This window comes from Meleagris gallopavo, chromosome 2, assembly GCF_905368555.1.
Source record: "Meleagris gallopavo chromosome 2, MGAL_WU_HG_1.1, whole genome shotgun sequence".
Classification (NCBI taxonomy): domain Eukaryota; kingdom Metazoa; phylum Chordata; class Aves; order Galliformes; family Phasianidae; genus Meleagris; species Meleagris gallopavo.
In genome coordinates this window covers 104,538,245-104,556,954 of record NC_139405.1, presented here as the reverse complement: position 1 = coordinate 104,556,954, position 18,710 = coordinate 104,538,245, and the positions used below count along the sequence as shown (strand labels likewise).

The 18,710-nt window shown below is 50.1% G+C and overlaps 1 protein-coding gene across 6 annotated transcripts in view; it reads left to right on the top strand.

Moving 5' to 3' along the window:
- EFR3B (EFR3 homolog B) overlaps positions 1-18,710 on the top strand; it is a 44,416-nt gene that overhangs the window by 10,836 nt on the left and 14,870 nt on the right. For 4 of the 6 annotated variants that reach the window (XM_019613365.3, XM_085218236.1, XM_085218238.1 and 1 more), the window contains 5 exons: positions 5,702-5,778; positions 6,900-7,027; positions 10,046-10,196; positions 15,626-15,747; positions 18,051-18,200. In XM_019613365.3, the coding sequence (XP_019468910.1) occupies positions 5,702-5,778; positions 6,900-7,027; positions 10,046-10,196; positions 15,626-15,747; positions 18,051-18,200 (628 nt within the window). Of the gene's footprint in view, positions 1-3,352; positions 3,462-5,701; positions 5,779-6,899; positions 7,028-10,045; positions 10,197-15,625; positions 15,748-18,050; positions 18,201-18,710 lie in introns of those variants that run through there. The other 2 variants (XM_010708069.4, XM_003204591.5) reach the window with 1 other exon arrangement.

Below are 18,710 nucleotides of genomic sequence, written 5' to 3'. Positions count from 1 at the left end.
ATGTCCCACCGCTCACCGTGGAGTTGTTAAAGCTGCATTTGATGCCTGAATACCTCGATAAAGCTGTTTGCTCCTGACTTTTTCTGAGATCCAACAGGTGCAGCAGTGGCTTTGGGTGCTCTGGGACACGACCCTGTGAATCCTGTGTGCGTTCCCACTCTATCTCTCATTCCTTTGGCAACAGGGAGATTGAAGGCAGCACGTTTGGGCAAATCTAGGTGGGTTTCAGCCATGCCAGCACCACAGCCAGCATGGATTTGGTCTCAGAAACATTTCTCCTACACGGTCACCACACCAACGCAGTGACATGTTGTCCCCACGGGGCCACGCTGTCTGCCCCACAAAGCCTGGCTGCGTCGGTGGAGGCGAGAAAGGAGCGCCGTGTGGAGCTGTGCCAGGGGGAAACTGCAAATTTAATTGCTGAGCTAAAAGGATTTGCACCGACGGCTCTGAGCAGGCTGCAGGCGATGTCTGGGAGAGCATTTGTTGTACTGATGTGCTCCTGTCCATCCTGCTCAGAGAAATGAGAGAGATGGCCTGGCAGCGGCAGCCTTGGCTCGCCAGTCCCGCGTGTCACTGCTCTGCTTTGGCTATCAGTGCTTTGAAACGCTTCACAATCCCTTTGTGTCAGCGTCTAGAGATGTGTCTCTCTGCAGCCTGTGCTGGTTCTTGCGGTAGTTGAAGGTTTGGGTCTTCTGCAATGTCTCCAAAACTGTCTGCTAACAGATTTGGGTCTACTTTTCAAACACAGCCTTTGTAGATCCTGGCTCTTATCAAAGGACACTTGGGTGAGCAGCAATTAATGAAGAGAGAAAGGGAACAAGCTGCAGCCGTGCATCCCAAACCATTTGGTGAGGTCAGGAGTTGTTAATTAACATCAGGACATTGCTCCAAATAACAGAGCTGGGAGAGCAACTGATTGTGGCCCTCTCCCCAGCTCTGCTCCTCCACTAAATGTAGCAGAGGGCTCCCTTGTCTCCTCATAGAATCATAGAATGGCCTGGGTTGAAAAGGACTAGAATGCTCATCCAGTTCCAACCCCCTGCTATGTGCAGGTCACCAACCAGCAGACCAGGCTGCCCAGAGCCACATCCAGCCTGACCTTGAATCCCTCCAGGGATGGGGCATCCACAACCTCCTTGGGCAACCTGTTCCAGTGCCTCACCACCCTCTGGGTGAAAAACTTCCTCCTAATATCCAACCTAAACCTCCCCTGTCTCAGTTTAAAACCTTTACGCCTTGTCCTATCACTATCATGGTATCATGGCTGTTCTCTCCCAACAGCTCTCCTTTGCTCTGGGCTGGTCCCACTGGTTCGGACTGGTGGCAAAGCTCCTGTCCCAGTTTAGCACCAGGGCACAGGTAGGCAGAGCCCGATTCTCCAGCCTCGCTCTCCTCTCCCCATTCCCAGCACTGGGATCCATAGGGATATGGGGCTATGGTTCTAATCAGTGCCTGGTGTATTTGGCTCTCTTAAATGTGATTAGAGAGAGATTTACTGGCTTACTTTACAGCACTGCCAGCCCTGTGCTGATTTACATCAGGATCTGCCCTGGCTCTAACTGGGTGCAGAGGCAGATGAGGGCCTGCTGGTGCAGAAGCTGGATTTTTAGTGTTGTTTTCCTGCTGCTTGAATTGGTGACAGAAGCTCAGAGGAACGCCTGAGAGAGCCTTTCCTTTGGGAGAGCTTCCTGCTGCACTCATTCATGGCATTGGGCTTTGCCCTGAGAATGGCTTTTGGGTAGGAGCAGGATCTGCAGGCGGTGCCCTCCTTACCCACCAGCCCCCATTGTGGCACTTTGTCTGCCCCTTCTCTCTGCTGGCATCACTTGTTTCTTGCTTTCCCCTGACCTGCAGCTCCCAGCTCCATCCCTCTGCCCTGCAGTGGATGGAGAGCAGGGCCAAATGCTGTCTGGGACAGTGTGAATATTGCTCAGTGACATTTCTCAAGCATCCCTCACTCCAGGCAGGCTTGCCCTGGAATCAGATGCTAGATATGAAGGAGACATTGGCCAGGTAAATGAGATTTTGCTAAGCAGATTAGGAAAAGGTGTCTGTTTTGGCACATGGGAAAAATGGCACTGGGCTGATGGTACACCCCTGCTTTAGGGCCAGCGTTTCTGCTTGGAGCTGAGAGAGCGACCTTCATGGCATGTTAGATTTAATGAGGGATTTTGCTTGATTTAATTAAGATATATTTGCAATCAGATGGAGTGCCCTTATTAAGTAAATTCCATGCCTCAAATAACATGACCGTGATATTTTCCAGTATTGTTTATTGCCGACATGATGTTAAAATGGGAAGAGGGGAGGGGATTAATGAGGAAAGGCTCAAGGTCGGAGCGTGGTGGGAGAGCTGTGGTCTGTATGGGACTGAACTGGGCCTGTGTCCCAACCCCATCTGGCTGCTGTGCCATCCCAAACACCCCACTTACAGGAACCAGTGAGCCCCCTCCTGGAAGTGGGTTTATCTGAGAGCCTTGGGGTGTGTGCTAGCATCAGAGCAGCTCAATGGGGGCTGTGCTTACAAGCCACAATCTCTGCAGCTGAAATACTGTAATTATTCCCAGTTAGACTGACTTGCTTGGAGCTGAGCTATCAAAGCAAAAGACCCTTTTGGCTCACTTTGCCCCCCAGCGACAGAAGCAGATGGCACCTGCTGCAACTGAGAGTGGCGATGAAGAGCCCCAGAAATGACTCTGGGGTGTGAGACAAAGGTGACACACACGACATTGTGCACATGGCATTGCTGGCGTGTCTGTAGGAGCCCCCGGGGCTGATACTTATGGGTTCCCCTCCTTATTCCCTCCCCACGGAGAGTGTGACGTCTCATTTCTCCCTGCCTCCATTTACCTGTTCTTTAAGAAAACCCGTGGCCTTGCTTTTCTCAGTGCAGGCAGCCGGCAGGAGGAGAGCTCCATGCACTGTGTGGTCCGTGCTCGTGTCTGCCACATCCACAGCTGTTTTTATGGGGTCAGCTCTGAACTGCTGAGCCTCCCGCTTGATAGGGCTGCCCGTGATGCTCTTTGCTGGCAGCGCTAATAAGGCAGAGTGCCGAATGCGATCTTCGGGCTAAGGGACCTTGGCATGCTGACCCCCAGCACCCCGTTATCCCTCTCTAAATCTCTGCCATGCCCAGCTCTCCGTCTACCACCACGTACCGCTGCAGACGCGGGCACAGCAAAGCCAGCGCTGTTCCCAGCTGCCATCGGAGCCGCCTCGGTGACTCAGCAGCCGCGCTGAAAGCTCCTTTATTTATTTAAACGGCTGCTCCCGCTCGGCTGAGCATCCCCTGCAGCGATGCTGCTGCTGCAGCTCTGCGAGAACCAGAGCAGCACCCCAAGCCCCCCACTTTGCTCTGGCTGTGATGGCTTTGAGTAGCTGGGTGCTCAGCCCCGCTCTGCAGCTCTGCGCCGCCGGCCCTGCCTGCTCCTGGGAGATGCTGCACGTGGCTGGAGCAGGTACCGTCCCTTCTTCTCCTCTCCATCCTCTCTTCTCCTCTCTGTGGGGTTCTGGGATGCGTCTCTCAGCTGCTGATGACACCATCAGTGTCATCTTTCTTTGCCTTGCTCCACTGGGGCTGTGGTGCTGTTGAGCTGGATGCTGAACAAAATCTGTGGTGGTAGCTCGTGGGAAGGGTGTTGTTTCTTGCCATGCATTAGGTTTTAGTGCTGCGAAGGTCTGGGAGCATCCTGTGTAGGACAAGCACTGAGCTGATTTCAGGGCTGGTGTTAGGACTTGTGATTTTTGCTCTCTGCGGAGCACTCAGGGTGGGTGGGTGGGTGGGGGGGGAGCATTCTGTTTTCTTCAAGTTATATGCTGTTTTTCTTCTGGTTTCTTAAAGATTTGGGGTTTCACTGTCTGTGTATGTATTTGTCTGGGTCAAAACAGACAAGGCAGAGATTTGGGACAGAAAAGTTTCTCTTGATTTAATGCAAATAGAGAGACACCCTTTCATTGCCTGGCCCCAGTGAGCTCAGCCCTTTTATTAGATATCAGAGAGCCTCACCTTGCAGAGCTCTGGTGGGATCTGCCCACCAGTATCCCAACATAGCCTTGGAACAGCAAGGTGCCTGCCTTCCTCACCCAAGCCGCGCTCATCCTCCTCCTGCTGCTGCTGTGTCCTTAGGTGAAGCTGTAAAACCTCGTGCTTCTGGAAGAAGAGTTCATGTGAGGTGAGAGGGAAGGCATTAGGTTTAATTACGCAATTATTATTGATGGATTCACGCTGTGTCTGCTCTTCAGCTTCATTCATCGAAAGAGGGTGGCAGGACGGGAATGTGGCTGGGCTCTTTGCTCCTCTCCCAGGGCTGGAGATGGGAATGTGCATTCAGCCTGAAAAGTACCCTGAAGTCCCATTGCTGGAGATGAGATAATTACCAGTGAGGCTGCAGGGGGTGGAGGGACCCGGTTTCTCAGCTAATGGGATTGTTTATGGGGGATCTCTCCAGCTATTTGCAGGGAGGGCTGGTGCCCTTTGAGGATGGGGCATGAATCCAGCAAGGCAAGTACCGTCATGCTGCCTCGGCTATTCTGGGCAAAGGAAATTTCTTAAGAGGATCCGGGCAATCATCATGTGCTCGTTTGTGTGAATAGCAAACGAGAATTTATTAAGAGTCCAGATTAAAGGTACTTTGGGAAAAAAAAGCAAAATCGATCCACGGCAGCTGAGGGAAAGCAGGGCAGGGAGAGCAGCAGAAATGGAGACTTGGAAATGAAATACAGGATAGTGGGGAGCTACAGAGGGGTTTGCAGGGAGAGTGCAAGAGGTGGAAGAACGAGTAAGCACATTGCAGGAAGTGAGCACTGCCAGCACTGGGAGCCTTTGTCCCCATGCTTTCGCTTCTCAGCAGCAGTTGCTAAAAAGCTGCCCTGAATTACTCACACTTCCCTGAGCTTGCTAAGGCTGGTGGTGCTTTGGGGTGGCTGACACCGGCCTCCTCTTGATGTGACATCTGAGGCACCCCCATAAAGATCAGCTAGGTGACTTCAGCTGCCTGTGATAACCATTGGCTTGCACTCCTAGTTCTGAGTGGTTCCACCTCAAGATGTTCCTGTCTGCTGAGTGCTGTTCTGGGCTTGTTGTGAGGTGGCATTCTGCAACACACAGCTCACAACTGTCCTTCAGCCCAAGCGGGGCACCAAGAGACTTGTACACAGGAGGACAGTTGAAGGTGTTGTTCAACAGTTCAGCTTTGGGGTTGCAAACAGGAAAAAATGTATTTTCCTTTCACAACCCTAAAAAAGATATCCTATCTTCCTTTTATGTCTTGCTTTCTTCAGTGCTGTCTTTATCCCTTTGGCTCCATGGGGAACACCACATGAGCTGTGTTTCCTTGGCTGAGTAGCTCTCATTCTGAGAACCCACGGAACATAATCTTGTGAGATACGGAGATGTAGGGGGACTTTGTACACCTCGGGGCTACTTTCTTGGGTGAGAGAAGCAGATTACCCTGTGGTCCTACATAAATGATGCTGATCACCAGCCAATTCCCTGCCTCTCAGCTGTAGTTTTGTTCGGTTTTTTTTTGGCTGCAAATCTCAGGCTTGTCATCAGCTTAGTACCCTGTGCTCTTCCACATGTTGCAATTTGGTGCCACCAAATCCAGGCACGTGTTTTTTACCAAGGTCATCTCCACGCAGGGCTTTGCCCTGGAGCTGAGGATTTTGTCCCCACTGACCAGCTATCTCCTCTCTCCAGGTGTGTGTGGCTGCTGTGGTGCCCTGCGTCCCCGCTACAAAAGACTTGTTGACAACATCTTCCCTGAGGACCCGGAGGTAAGTGAGGTGCTGCTTCACCCTCCAAAGCATCTGTGCTCTGCTGGGCTGTGACACTCCTACATCTCAGGTTCATAAAATCATAGAATTCTAGAATGGCTTGGATCAGAGATCATCCAGCAGTGACTCCCTGCTGTGGGCTGGTTGTTAGCCACTGGATCAGGCTGCCCAAAACCCCGTCCAGCCTGGCCTTGAGCATCTCCAGGGATAGGGCACCCACAGCTTCTCTGGGCAGCAGTGCCAGGGCTTCACCACCCTCTAAATAAAGAATTTTGTGACCTGCCCAGAAATAGTTCCTGGGAGGCAGGCAATACTTCGATTTTATAAGACCATGTGGAGGGATAGATTTTCCTTTAAATACTGTTTATCTTCTCTGTCTCTCCATGCTGTAGTGGGCTGGCTTCCTTTTCCGGATGTGCTGGTGTGGATAATGAGTGCAGGTGAATGGGGTCTGGACTTTATTGCAGTCTCTTTGCAGGATAAGGAAGGCAGCTTCTAAGAGAGAGGCCCTCCTGAGGCTTCAGCTTGGCTTTTGAGCTTTTTGAGCTGTTTTTGCTGTTAGGATGCAGGAAGGCTGGTGCCTTGCTTGCTGCCTCGCTGAACAGGAGACAGGGGGGATGTCCAAGGGCTGCCAGCTGCTCCTGGAGCATCCCAAATCTGGCCTCTGTCTCCATTCCACAGCTGAGATGCTAAGGCAGTGGCCTGACTGAGGGCAGTGGAGCTGGGTTTGCCCAGGAAAGTGATGAGTGCTTGTTTTGTTATGGAGCTGACAGGGGGATTAGGGCTGGCAGCTTGTTTGGTCTCAGGAGACCAGAGGTGCTGATGTCCCTGTCTGCTGCTGTCCTCAAGTGGTGTGGGGCACTGGCAAAGAGGTTCACATTGCATTTGTGGTGTGTTATTTGTACCACTGCTTGCTGCTGTAGCAGGTCAGAGAGCTCTAAGCTGGGGCCAAATGCAATCCTTATAAGCATTCTCTACTGTACAAGATATGGAGAAGTGTAAGGAGGTGGCTGGGGTGCTCCAGGCATCTGACATCACCACTGTGATTTGCCACAAAGATGCTCCTGATGCTTACTTGCTCTGGTTGTGAGGCTTTGACACCCTGCACTGCTTTCTTTTAGGATGGGTTGGTGAAGACCAACATGGAAAAGCTGACGTTCTACGCCCTGTCTGCCCCAGAGAAGCTGGATCGCATCGGTGCTTACCTCTCTGAGCGGCTTATCAGAGACGTGAGCCGGCACCGATATGGGTAAGGGCTGGGAGGTTGTTTCAGCCACACCAATTCCTTCTAGGCCTATAGCATCCTTCTGGCCCACAGAAAGCTCTTTTAGATCTGTATGTCTGACTACTTATGGATGAACAGCGAGTTGGAGTGGCTCTGTATGTGGCTCACTAGGTGTTATTCAGGACAAGTTAGGGTGTGCTGTACCCCATGCACATCTCTGTTGAGCTACAGAGTGGGACTAGGGATTAGGGCAGTGTGATGCTTTCCAGGAGAGCACATGATGGAGATACCTTGGGCTGGTTGAAGATTGCTGTGTTTGCTCTGTCTGGCTTACCTTATGTGGTCCTGTCTGGGCCCTATTCCCTTCATCTTCCCTCCTTGCAAGGCCTTGCTTTGTTTACTGTGGGGAGAGCAGTGCCTGCCTGGAACTAGCTGATTGCCCTGGTTAGAAACACTGGGGGAGCACGGGAGGGCTCCTTCCCTTTGAAATAGCTCCTGGATTGATTCTTGTCTCCTGAACAAAGCCACAGCAGACAAACATGGCTCAGCTTTGTAGTGCGAACTTCAGCCTGCCTTTTATCCTGGGGGAAGAGAAGCCAGCAGCCTGCCTGAGAAGTGTTGAAGTTGGAAAACCTTCAAAGCTTCACATGCATCACCAGTCATCAGGAGTGACAGGACATTCAAAGCTATGCCTGATGTTCTGCAGTTAACGGGCTCTGCTTGCTATGTTAGGAAAAGAAAGGTTTTCAAAGACTTCTGACATCTAATGGCAAGCTTTGGCGGGGGGATATATTCCATCCCCATCTGCTTGTGCATATAGGCATTTAATTGGGTTGAAGTGCAGGCTAATTTTCAAAGCCTAACTTTGAAATGCCTGAAATAGGTTTGGATAAACTTTTTATTTATAGACCTGCGTCAGCAGCAGGGCCCGTCCCACTGCAGGACACCAGAGCTGGGCTCATGGGTGCCTCTCTTCTGCGTTTGAGATGAAGATAGCCTTGATTTCAGGCTTGCTGGGTGTTGTCCTCTTATTACCTTTTGTTGCTAAAGGAGAAAGTGTTTGAGTTTGCAGCCTGCCAGAGTTCAAGAAGCTCTCAGAAACATGGATTGAATTCTGGGTCAGTCTGTGTGGAGTCCAGAGTTGGATTTGACAATCTTTGTGGGTCCCTTCCAGTTTGGGATACTCTGTTTATTTCCCCAGTATCCCTTTTCCCTTTTGGAAGCCTTGTTTTCTTTGAGAAGGGAGGTTGATGCTTCATGCTGTTATTTTTCTTTTTGTTATCTCTTCATACCTTTTTTCCCTCTAGGCCAGTTTTAACCCAGTTTGACAGATGGTTAGGAACTTCATGGATTTAGGCTGCTCGTTTTCACGATGTCTAGAAGAGCTGTAATGGTGCCTGAAGGTTTGCATGCCATAAGATACCAAAGGATCTGCTCGAGAATGAAGCCAGTTTTCACCATTTCCAGGGAAAAGAGATCAGTCTTGCTGTTGTTATCAGCTGGAACTTGGAAGCTGGGGGCTTATCCTTTCCCTTGTAAGGGTTGTTTTCCTCTCTAGCTGCCTGTCAATGTGCAGGCAGGGCTGATGGGCAGCTCCTGTCTGCCCTACTGTCATGATCTTCCTGCATTGAGCTGCTTTGCTGCTTTAAGGTGTCACCCTTCAGCACAAGCTGGTAGCTGCTGCAGATCCGGCTATGGAAAGGAGTTGGAGCATGAAATTGAGGTTAAAGGACAATTTGTGCTCGATACAAAGAAGCCTGTGCTTGCCACCTCTTACTACCTTGGCTGTGGCAGGAGGTCTGAGCTTGATTCTAACCACTGAGATACAAAGATATGGAGATGAAGGGAGGTGGTAAGGAGCTATAATGTGCCAAGTGTATTGGCATTGGATCGATATCAGATGTTTGGGTACCTCACAGATCATGCAAGAGGAGCTGAAGCCGTGAGACTGAAATCACTTTTTATGTGGTTTGGGAACATCTAACTGGAATAAATGCTTACTCACAGCACTTGGAGGTCAGGGTTTCCTTCACTGGGTTTTGTGCACAGAGAGGACAACCAACAGCTGAAGGTCTGTGTGGTCATAGCACGAGGCTGCTGCATAGTTCATGAGGAAGTGCTGCAGGACCAGCCCGCAAACAGCAGACTTCCCCAGAGCCACTGTGAGCAACCAGTCCAATTTGTCTTGGAAACATGAAGTGACACCCAACAAATTCCACAATAGCTGTGTAATCAGTCGCCACCTCCATAATGGGCACCCGAGTGAGATTTATCACTGGGCATGAGCTTTTCCAACTTCCTCTAGAGGCACGAATGTGACAGGAATGATTTAATAAATAGCCTGGAAGACACGCTGTGACAGCTTGCGGAGAAGCCAGCTGCTGGAAGGAGGTCTGCAGTGAGCTGTAACCAGCTCAGCCTGGTCAGGAGGGATGGCAAAAGGAATGTGTTATGCTCAGAAATACCCCTTGTATGGCTCAGGGACCTGTCGTGAGGACATCCTCTCTTTGGATTTGGTTCTGGGCTTCTCTTGTAGCACACACAGTCAAGACTGAGTGATCAAAAGCTCTATCCCTGGAGGGAGGATGGGGAGTAAGGCATGGATTGCCAACTCCTGCTGGAGGAAACACTGCTCACCCAAGGAACTTCTGCAGTGATGCAAGTATAGCCATGCTGGGGTAGCCTGTTTTGTTCCAGCACTCCTTCACAGGGCAAAAAGACCAGTTCAGAGCAATGGAAACCTACAGGAGAGGCCCCCTCCCCGTGGGGGAGAGATGTAGCTGTCAGCCACAGTTCTTGGACAGCTTAGTCTTCCATAGAAGGCAGGATACTGGGAGCATCCACTTCTGTCTAAAAATCTCCCAAGGGTATTTAGGATGTAGATTTTTTTTGCTGTTGGCCTGGCCAGGGCAAGAGGTTAGCATTAGGCTGACTTTACTGGTGAGCACTTGGTTGGTTTGGGAGTGGGAAGGAAGAGGGAGGGCTGTGGGGCCATGTCCATTCTGCTGCTGAGGAATGATCCTGGCTTCTGTCTGCTCCCAGGTATGTGTGCATTGCCATGGAGGCCCTGGACCAGCTCCTCATGGCCTGTCACTGCCAGAGCATCAATCTCTTTGTGGAGAGCTTCCTGAAGATGGTGGCAAAGCTGCTGGAGTCAGAGAAGCCCAACCTACAGATTCTGGGGACAAACTCGGTGAGTAGCAGTGCAGGGGAAGTTAGCAGCACCCTGCTAACCTGGTCCTTTGCCTTATGCATTGCCTGTCACCCTGTGTCTGAATGTTGTTGGGGTGGGAATCCCCATTGGGAAAGGATGGGGGATGGTTTCAGGTAAGGATTTAAGATGTTCCCTCTGTGTGTCCTGCCACGTGTGAGGTGTCTGAGCCCTTAGCTGTGCTGTCTGTGTATTTTTCCTGTTTGCTGTTTGGAACCAATTACTGGGCTGTAATCTCTACTGTCATGCTCTCCTGCTCTTGAATTCATCTTTTCCTAAAAATCTACAGGACATGGAGGGCTGTCAGCAGTTTTAGACAACAGACCAACTTAGGAGGTGATCCCTGTGGATTTTAGGAGCTGTTCATGATCATAAAAGGGCTGGCTTAATCAGAGCTATAACTTGCAATAAATGGCTTAGCCAAACCAGGAGCATGTCAGTCACAGCTATCAGATGAGGGGAAAAAGAGAAGCATGAATGAATGACATGACATCCTTGTGGCTTCCAAAGTGCTGACCCTGGCTGTAGTGCATTGCTGGTGAGACAGCTTGCTCTTTGCTGGCTTTTACTGGGAGGACTGAGTGTACCTGACACTTGGGTTTCCAAGGGCTCTGACAGCACCCAGGGGTTTGGCTTGTGCAAGCAGCATCTGTTCTTACTGCTTTTAAAGGTTGAAATGGAGCTGATTGTCCTTTGGCCAGGAGGGTGGGCTAGGCAGATTCTTGAGCGTCTGGGAAATGCAAGGACAGCTCAACCCTAAGTTTTCATTTTGTGCTGTATGTGGTGATCAGAGGAATGGTATTAGTGCTTGATAGCACCCCCTGGTCAGGCAGCACTGCATCCCACTGTGCTCCTCTCCTCCAAGAGCCAGCACAGTTCCAGGCACTTGGCTATAAATACCTCTGCTGAGGCAGGGGCAGTGAAGTGGAGACCTTTCACAACCCCTTCTGCCTGGCAGCTAATTGCTCCCAGCTGAAAGCAATGTGAGCTGCCTATCAGCAAACCTATTAATCCCCAGCTCTTGGAGAAGCAGGACTGATGACTTGGTGGGAACCAACTGCTTTCTGTCTACAGCAGCTTGCTGTAGCATTTTGGCATGCTGCTGCTGTAAGCTCCAGATATGCTGTAGGGACTTGCTTGGAATGCACCTTGTGATGGGATCCACGAGCAGCACCCTCATCCCCCTGTGCCCAAGCATGACCTGAACTCTGTGGGGATAGGAGAGGTGCTACTTGCTCTCCAAGTTTCTTGGTGTGTTCCAGAGCCACCTGGATTCTGCCCTGTGGCAAGCGGCTTGTTCTCTTGCTAAGAGAGTGCCCTGTGCTGTAGTCCAACTCTGCCTTCAAATGCATGCAGTATCTCCTTGTTCATCCCCTAAGCCATCCCATTTCACGATGCCCAGCAGAAGCTTCAGTTTTAAACTCAAAGAGAGGAGATTTGAGGTTAGAGGTTAGGGGGAAATTTTTCACCTGGAGTGGGGATGTGCTGGCACAGACTGCCCAGAGAGGTTGTGGATGCCCCATCCCTGGAAGTGCTCAAAGCCAGGTTGGATGCAGCCTAAACTTTTGGATGACAACCAGCCCGCAGGAGGGTGGGCTTTAAAGTCCCTTCTAACCCAAGCTGTTTTATGAACCAGGGTTCCAAGCCCAACTAACATCCTCAAGCAGGAGGAACTGTTTCTTCAATGTGGTTTCCACTGTGGTCGACAATCAGTGGTGGATGTTGTAACGAGGAGTCCAGATTGAGAATGATGGTTTAGTGGCTTTGTCTTTCTTTTTCTGGACTGTGGCGGTGTTCAGAGGGCAAATAGCACCAAAACCTTGTGGGCTTTTATAGAGCAATGAGTAATAATAATGAGACACTTCTTCCTGTATCTGCTAATGAGGAATGCGCCTTAGGCTTGTGCTTAATTAGAGGGTGCTGTCTCAAGCAGGCTTCACAATAAGGGAGCTGATGGCAAAGGCGGGAGGAGGTTGTTTATAGAAACCTGCTCCAAGTGAGTCATCTCACAGTGTGAAATCTCTCCTTGGACACGTCTCACTCCTTGCAGGGATGTGCAGCTCTGTGCTGTGTGGGGCTGATTCCCAGGGCCTGGGCTGCACAGCCACAGTGCTGGAGGCAGCGGGTGGCAGTGAAAATCCAGCGTCCTGTCGTCATATAATCCCCAGGGTGAACATATGGAGCTGCAGCTTAAATCCACTTTGTTTTCTCATCCTTGTTAGGAGGCTGCTGGGCAATCTCCCTGCTTTGGGTAGGAACCATCTAATTTCCAGCTCAGTGTCATTCATGTTTTATTTTTTTCCTCAAACCAGTGTTGATCTTTCATTTAAGCAGCTCTTCCCCCTCCTTGATGTTCCTCTTCTGATGTATTTATGTCTGATATATTTATAGATAGCAGTGTTATCCCTTCCCAGTCATTGTTTTGTATCTCTAGGATAGTTGCCCTCCTTACATTTCCCCCATGCTTGCTCCCTGCTCGTCTCAGCTGCATTTCAGTTGGAACTTGTTGGCTTCAATCACGAGAGCCCGAGCCCAGCCCAACGTCCCTTCAAAACACAGCAGAAATAGAATCACAGAACTGTAGAGTGATTTGGGTTGGAAGGGATCTTAAAGCATGTCCAATCCAAACACTTCCATGGGCTGGTTGCCTCCCCAGGATTGTGTCCAGCCTGACCTTGGGCATCTACAGCTTCTCTGGGCAGCCCACTGGGCGGCACCACCCTCTGAATGAAGCATTTCCTCCTGATATCTATCCTAAATCTCCCATCTTCTCATTTAACACCATTCCTCCTTATTACATCACTGTCAGCCTCTGTAAAAAGTCAGTCTTCTCTTGTTTCTAAGCTCCCTTGGAAGGCAACAGGGAGGTCTCCTCAGAGCCTTCTCTTCTCTGGGCTGAACAGGCCTGGCTGTCTTAGCTTGTCTTTGTAAGAGAGCTGCTCCTGCCCCTGAGATAGTGCTATATTTCAATGTTTTCAGTTGTTTTGTTGATGACAGATAGGTCACGAAGTCATGGAGCAGCTTTTTACCTGGGATGCATTGCCACACTTTGAGTGAAATCTGTTGCTGAAAACATCTCTGAAGGTTTGCTGCCTTCTTTCCTACCAACCCAGCAGTCTGCCAGCCCTGGGTCTTTTCTGTGTGTGTCTGGTGCTGCTTTTTGCCATGGGGCACAGGTTGGCAATGGGACCAGGGTGGGCATCCCCCACATGGTACAGCACCCTTGTAGGGCAGCCAAGTCTTAGAAAAATGCAACAGTCTGTGAGCAAGCGGCAGAGTTCTGAAAGTGTCAGGAGATGCTGGCAGAGCAAGGAGGCATCAAGGCTCAGTTCTCTCTGTTCTCAGCTGCTTTTTGCAAGCTTTGACCCTGCCAGAGGCTTTCGGCTGAGAATGGATGCAGAGAGGGCAGCTGCCTACAGTTGTTGGCAAATGTGAATGCTGTGCCATGTGTGGTGTCACCAGGCAGGGTGGCACCATGCAGAGACATCTGTCCCCAGAGGACAGAGACGTGTGGGGCTTGCTGTGCCTGGCAGCTGCCTGGGAATGCTGCCAGCCATCTCTGTCCAAGATGTGCCATTTCCTTTCTCTATTTTGGGACTCTTCTCAGCCATGGGGCAGTTGGGGCTGCTCTCCCAGGAGCTGCTATGAGGAGCCCCATTACTGCTCCTTGTTCTGCATCCCGCCCTCGCCTCCGGCTGCACGTGGAGTTGCCATGAGCTAAAAAAAACACTTTGTGCTCTGCCTGGTACAGAGGTTTCTTATGTAACAGCCCTGCATTTTTCTGGTGAGTAAGAGGAGTTGATCAGTCAGAACTGGTCCCTGTGCTCTGGGAACGGTTCCTGGCAGAGCTGATCCATCTCCTTCACTCATACAGAGCCAGCCTTTGCAGCTGACGTTATTAATAGCCCTGCACAGTGGGTGCATGCTGATCAGTGCCTGTCCCTCAGTGCCAAGTGGCATGCTGGGATGGGTGAGCTGGCTTTGCCAGCTGCAGAGGTACCAGTGGGCCTTTTGCCTGCTGTCCAGCAGCAAATGTGGAAAGTAGGAAGAGAGGAAAGCCTGCCCATGGGGTCAGAGTGAGGAAGGAGATGCTATGTGGCATGGTGGTAAGCACCCTGGCAGATGCTATGTGGACAGATAACTTCTTAGTGATAAGTTAGATCCTCCCAGCTGGAGGGTGAACCCAGCAGTCCTAAAACCTTGGCCCACAGCCTTTATGCTGCCCTGGACAGTCTGCTTCAGTGATGTGTAACTGCTCAGTGCAACTGCAGAGCTTTGTGTTGCACCTCTGGAAGTGTCTGGCATCAACACCACGCTGTAATGCAGCATCTCTGTCTGGCAGAAGGAGTCCTCTGTGCAGTGTGAGCATGTTTCCATAGCAGGAGACATCCTACTTGGAGGACAGGTAGGTGTGTGCAGCTGAATCTTCCACCTTTGATGTGGGGTCAGGGCTTGGATGGTTCCCAAGGGCTCCATTGTGTTTCTTGGCTGATTTCCTATCCTGGCAGAGAGTGTTTCTAGCGAGCAGCTTCTGAGCTTGAATACAGTGGCATTGTTCTCTTGGTGTTGCTGTTAGTAGCTGGGGTGGTTTGGGGATTGCTTAAACAGCAAGAATCCTCTCCCTTCCTTGTGTGCCTCTGTAAGTGACCTCAGCTTGCCCAGCCTCTTGATGTGGGTGAAGCATGGGAGCACAAAAGCAACCAGCAGATTTTACTGCTCAGATCTCTGCTAGCAGCTTCTTATGCCCATGTTCTAAGTGGGAGAATAAAGCACGAGGACTTGGTGGCACAGTTCTTGTCTCATCCATTCCCAGCACCAGTTGCTGTTGCATGAATACAGCCTCTATCCATGCTTTCTCTGCGTGTTCAAGCCTTGGATTTTGTGGCTACTCTTGTGCTGTAGATGTTTTATTTATTTTTCCCCTTTTTATTTTCCCCTGTCAGTGTGATTAGAAGAACCAAAATCTCCTCTTCCTGCATGACACTTTGTTCTCATCTCTTTGTGAATAAGTTTCTGACTTCACAAGCTTGAAAACGTACTTGTCCTTTCCTGCTCCTTACCTTTCTCCTTGAAAGCTGAAAAGTGAAAGTCAGGTTTGTTGGTGAGCTGGCTTTTCTGGCAGGCTCTGTGCCTCTTGGCATGGCCAAGCTGGAAGTGAGCGACAGGACCTTGGGTTGCCAGTGCTGCAAGCAAGATCTATTAAGAACTCACACTTTGTTTCTTCATTGTCATTTTCAGGGCCATTCTCTCCTCTGTAGCTGCATTTGGGAAACATCATCCTGACTGCACGTCAGCCTGCAGCAGCAGAGCCCTGTGTTACGTTGCCAAAGCCTGCAAATGTTTGCAGATTTGGAGAGGTATTTTAAGGCTTTGTTGTGCCCCCTTTGCTGATGCTGTTTCTACTCTCCCAGTTTGTGAAGTTTGCCAACATTGAGGAGGACACCCCGTCTTACCACCGCAGCTATGACTTCTTTGTCTCCCGCTTCAGTGAGATGTGCCACTCTAGCCACGATGACCTGGAGATCCGGACAAAGTGAGTGCCACAAGTGAATGCCAGCAGCATCCTCCCTGGTCTTAATGACACTGCAGACATGCTGGAATGGGGTGGGGGCTTTCACTCTCTCTCCAGCTTTTGTCTTTCCTAGAGAAGTGCCTGCTTTTGGTGGCAGGTTGGATGCAGGCTGCAGGGACCAGTTACTTTGTGCTATGATGGAGATGTGCAGTGACTATCCAGAGCTGTATACACTCAGGTTTAAAAATGGCCACTTCTCTGTTCTGTTTCCCTCCTTTATTTCTCTGGAGGCATCCAAGACCAGGCTGGATGTGGCTCTGGGCAGCCTGGTCTGGTGGTTGGAGACCCTGCACATAGCAGAGGGGTTGAAACTAGATGATCATTGCGATCCTTTTCAACCCAGACCATTCTATGATAAATAGGTCTATTCTGTGATTATTTTCCAAACATTAAGTCCTGCTGACTGTATGGGAGGATGAAGCAGAGGCATAGAAAATGCAGTGCAGCACGTATCCAGCTTCTAGTGCTATGTGGGTTGGTTGTGTGCAGCATTAAATGTGTGTGAGAAAAGAAGGTTTGCATTTTTTATCCTGACAGCAGGGCCAGCTCTGAATGCCAGTTCAGACATTGGCTTGATCAGACTACAGCCAATGGCAGGACTAGGGGAAATGTGCCCTTGGACACAACGCACTTCAAACTTCTTGTCTTTGGGCAAAATGTGGGCAGGTTGCACCTGCAGCCTGCCCATCATCGAGCTGCCTCTGCATCTTGAAACATTCTTCACCTTTGCTGCAGGGCTGCATCCCACAGATTGAAAGAGCTCAGAGTGGAAGGCAAGGAAATGGTCCTGGTCCCAAAAGGAGTGATGATGGTGGGAAGAAACCCGCTATTAGCAGAATCAATATTCACTCAAAAAGTGCCTCCTGCAGCTGTGATCTGTTATTTTCCATGTTGGAAGGTGGCTCCATCTCTAGACAACACCGAGGACCGACTTGCTCTGTTGTGATGGGAAGTGTACCCCAAGAGGATTAATTATGACTAAAGCAGACAGATTAATGTTGTTTACTGCTGCCAAATCCAGGTCTTTTGGTGATGTATTTAAACAGACCCAGCGTTTGAAATGGCCCTGTACATCCCTGTGAGGCACTGACAGTATACTGGTGGTAACACCCATGACTCTTGCACAGGAGGTGACTGCTGCCAGAGATGATCATGGTGTCAGGCAGCACTTCAGCAAAGCCTGCTGGTGCTGTTTCTAGGGCTGCAGTGCCAGGTCAGTCTCCTTACAGAGAGGTGAACACTTGAGGTTTTCCACTCCTCAGAGAGGCTCCTCTCTGGGGACTTCCAGCCTCCTGTCACTACTGCAGACTTGCAAGTAGCTTTTTTCCTTAATAAGGGAATAATGCAGATTGCTCATCGTTTCCATTTGACTTTTAGGGCATCAGTGACACTGTTGTGTTGAAGGCTAGAAGAGAGAAAATCTGCCACTCCTGTAATTAAAAAGGAGGGCACTGCTTTCCTGTGACCTTGTTCCTGCTCAGTGGTCATTCCTCAAGAATTGTGTTGCAATCATATTATTGCCTGTAATAAAATCAGAAAATTGCCTGTGAAGAAAAAAAAAACAAAACAAAAAACCCTGCTAGGGAAGAGACCTCAGAGCAGATTATTTAATGCATTTATTTCTGAAGATAGACACATACTATCTTTCTCAGGCACCAGCAATTGGTGTTTAGAGTCTGGTTTCAGAGCAGGGAATCCTGCTGTGTACAGGGATTTTTATCGATGGCTCTGTTGCTGATTAGAGCAGAGTCAGGATCTTTGGACACAGAAAAGACAAAGGTGCCAGACTGCATCTAGGTTTCCTTGGTATCCAGCATCCCTGTGGACACAGCTTAGCAGTGTGGCTGCTAGGAACAGAGGAAACAGCAAAAGCATCTGTGATGCTGAGGCCAATACTAACCCATTGGAGAGTGCCACCTCTCAATGTTGGTTAGCATGTGGCTGCAGCTTGCCTGGGGCTCTCCCAGTGAAGATGGTGGATGGAAGCCGGCTGCTGCTGCCAAAACAGTTTAAGCTGGTTCAGAGCCTTTCCTGCTTGTGTCTGTCATTTTGTGGGAAGCTGAGTCTCTCTGGCATGCAAAGTGGAATGATTGCTTTGGGGCATAGCAGGCCAGGTCTTGGGGTGTCATCTGTGTGATCACCTCCAAGAGCGCAGAAATCTGTGCCTTCTCTTCAACTTCTTTCACAGTTTCACCCACGGATATATATGTATGTAAAGTAATGCACAGAGATAAATAACATTTTGCTGTTAATTTGTTCCCCAGGATCCGGATGTCTGGCATTAAAGGCCTGCAGGGGGTAGTGAGGAAGACAGTGAATGATGAGCTCCAAGCCAACATCTGGGACCCGCAACACATGGACAAAATTGTGCCCTCACTACTCTTCAACTTACAGCACGTGGAGGAGGCTGAAAGGTGAGTGCTTGCTGCTGCTGTGGCCCACATGCTCTTCCAACAGCTTCAGGGCTGTTTTCAGCCAGGTTTTATAGGGGAGAGACATTGTGGGCTGCGTTGTGCCTGCACCTCATGTGAAAAAGGCTGTGGATAGTCAGAGAAACCCTGTAAAAGTCCTTGAAGGATGGTGAGGATGGCAGGAGCTCTGCTTGTTATCCAGTGCTGTGAAGGTTATTGCTGTCTTGGCCACTGCAGGGCAGTATCACTCCTGTGAAGGAGAGAGCTCTCAGCACTGTCCCTGCAGTTAAGCCATGCTCTCTTTGCAGAGGTTCTGAGCTGTCTGTTCAGTGGGCTGACCGCTGCAAAAATTCCTGCTTAAATGCTACCTATGCAATTAGTTTAAAGGTCAGCAAGAAGAATGAGGGGAGCTGAAATAGGGCTTTGCTCCCTGTCCTTCCATTCTTCAAGCATAACTCCCTGCCAGATGAGCGTTTGAAGGGGAGGTGCGTAGCTGAGAAGCGTTTTGTGGAG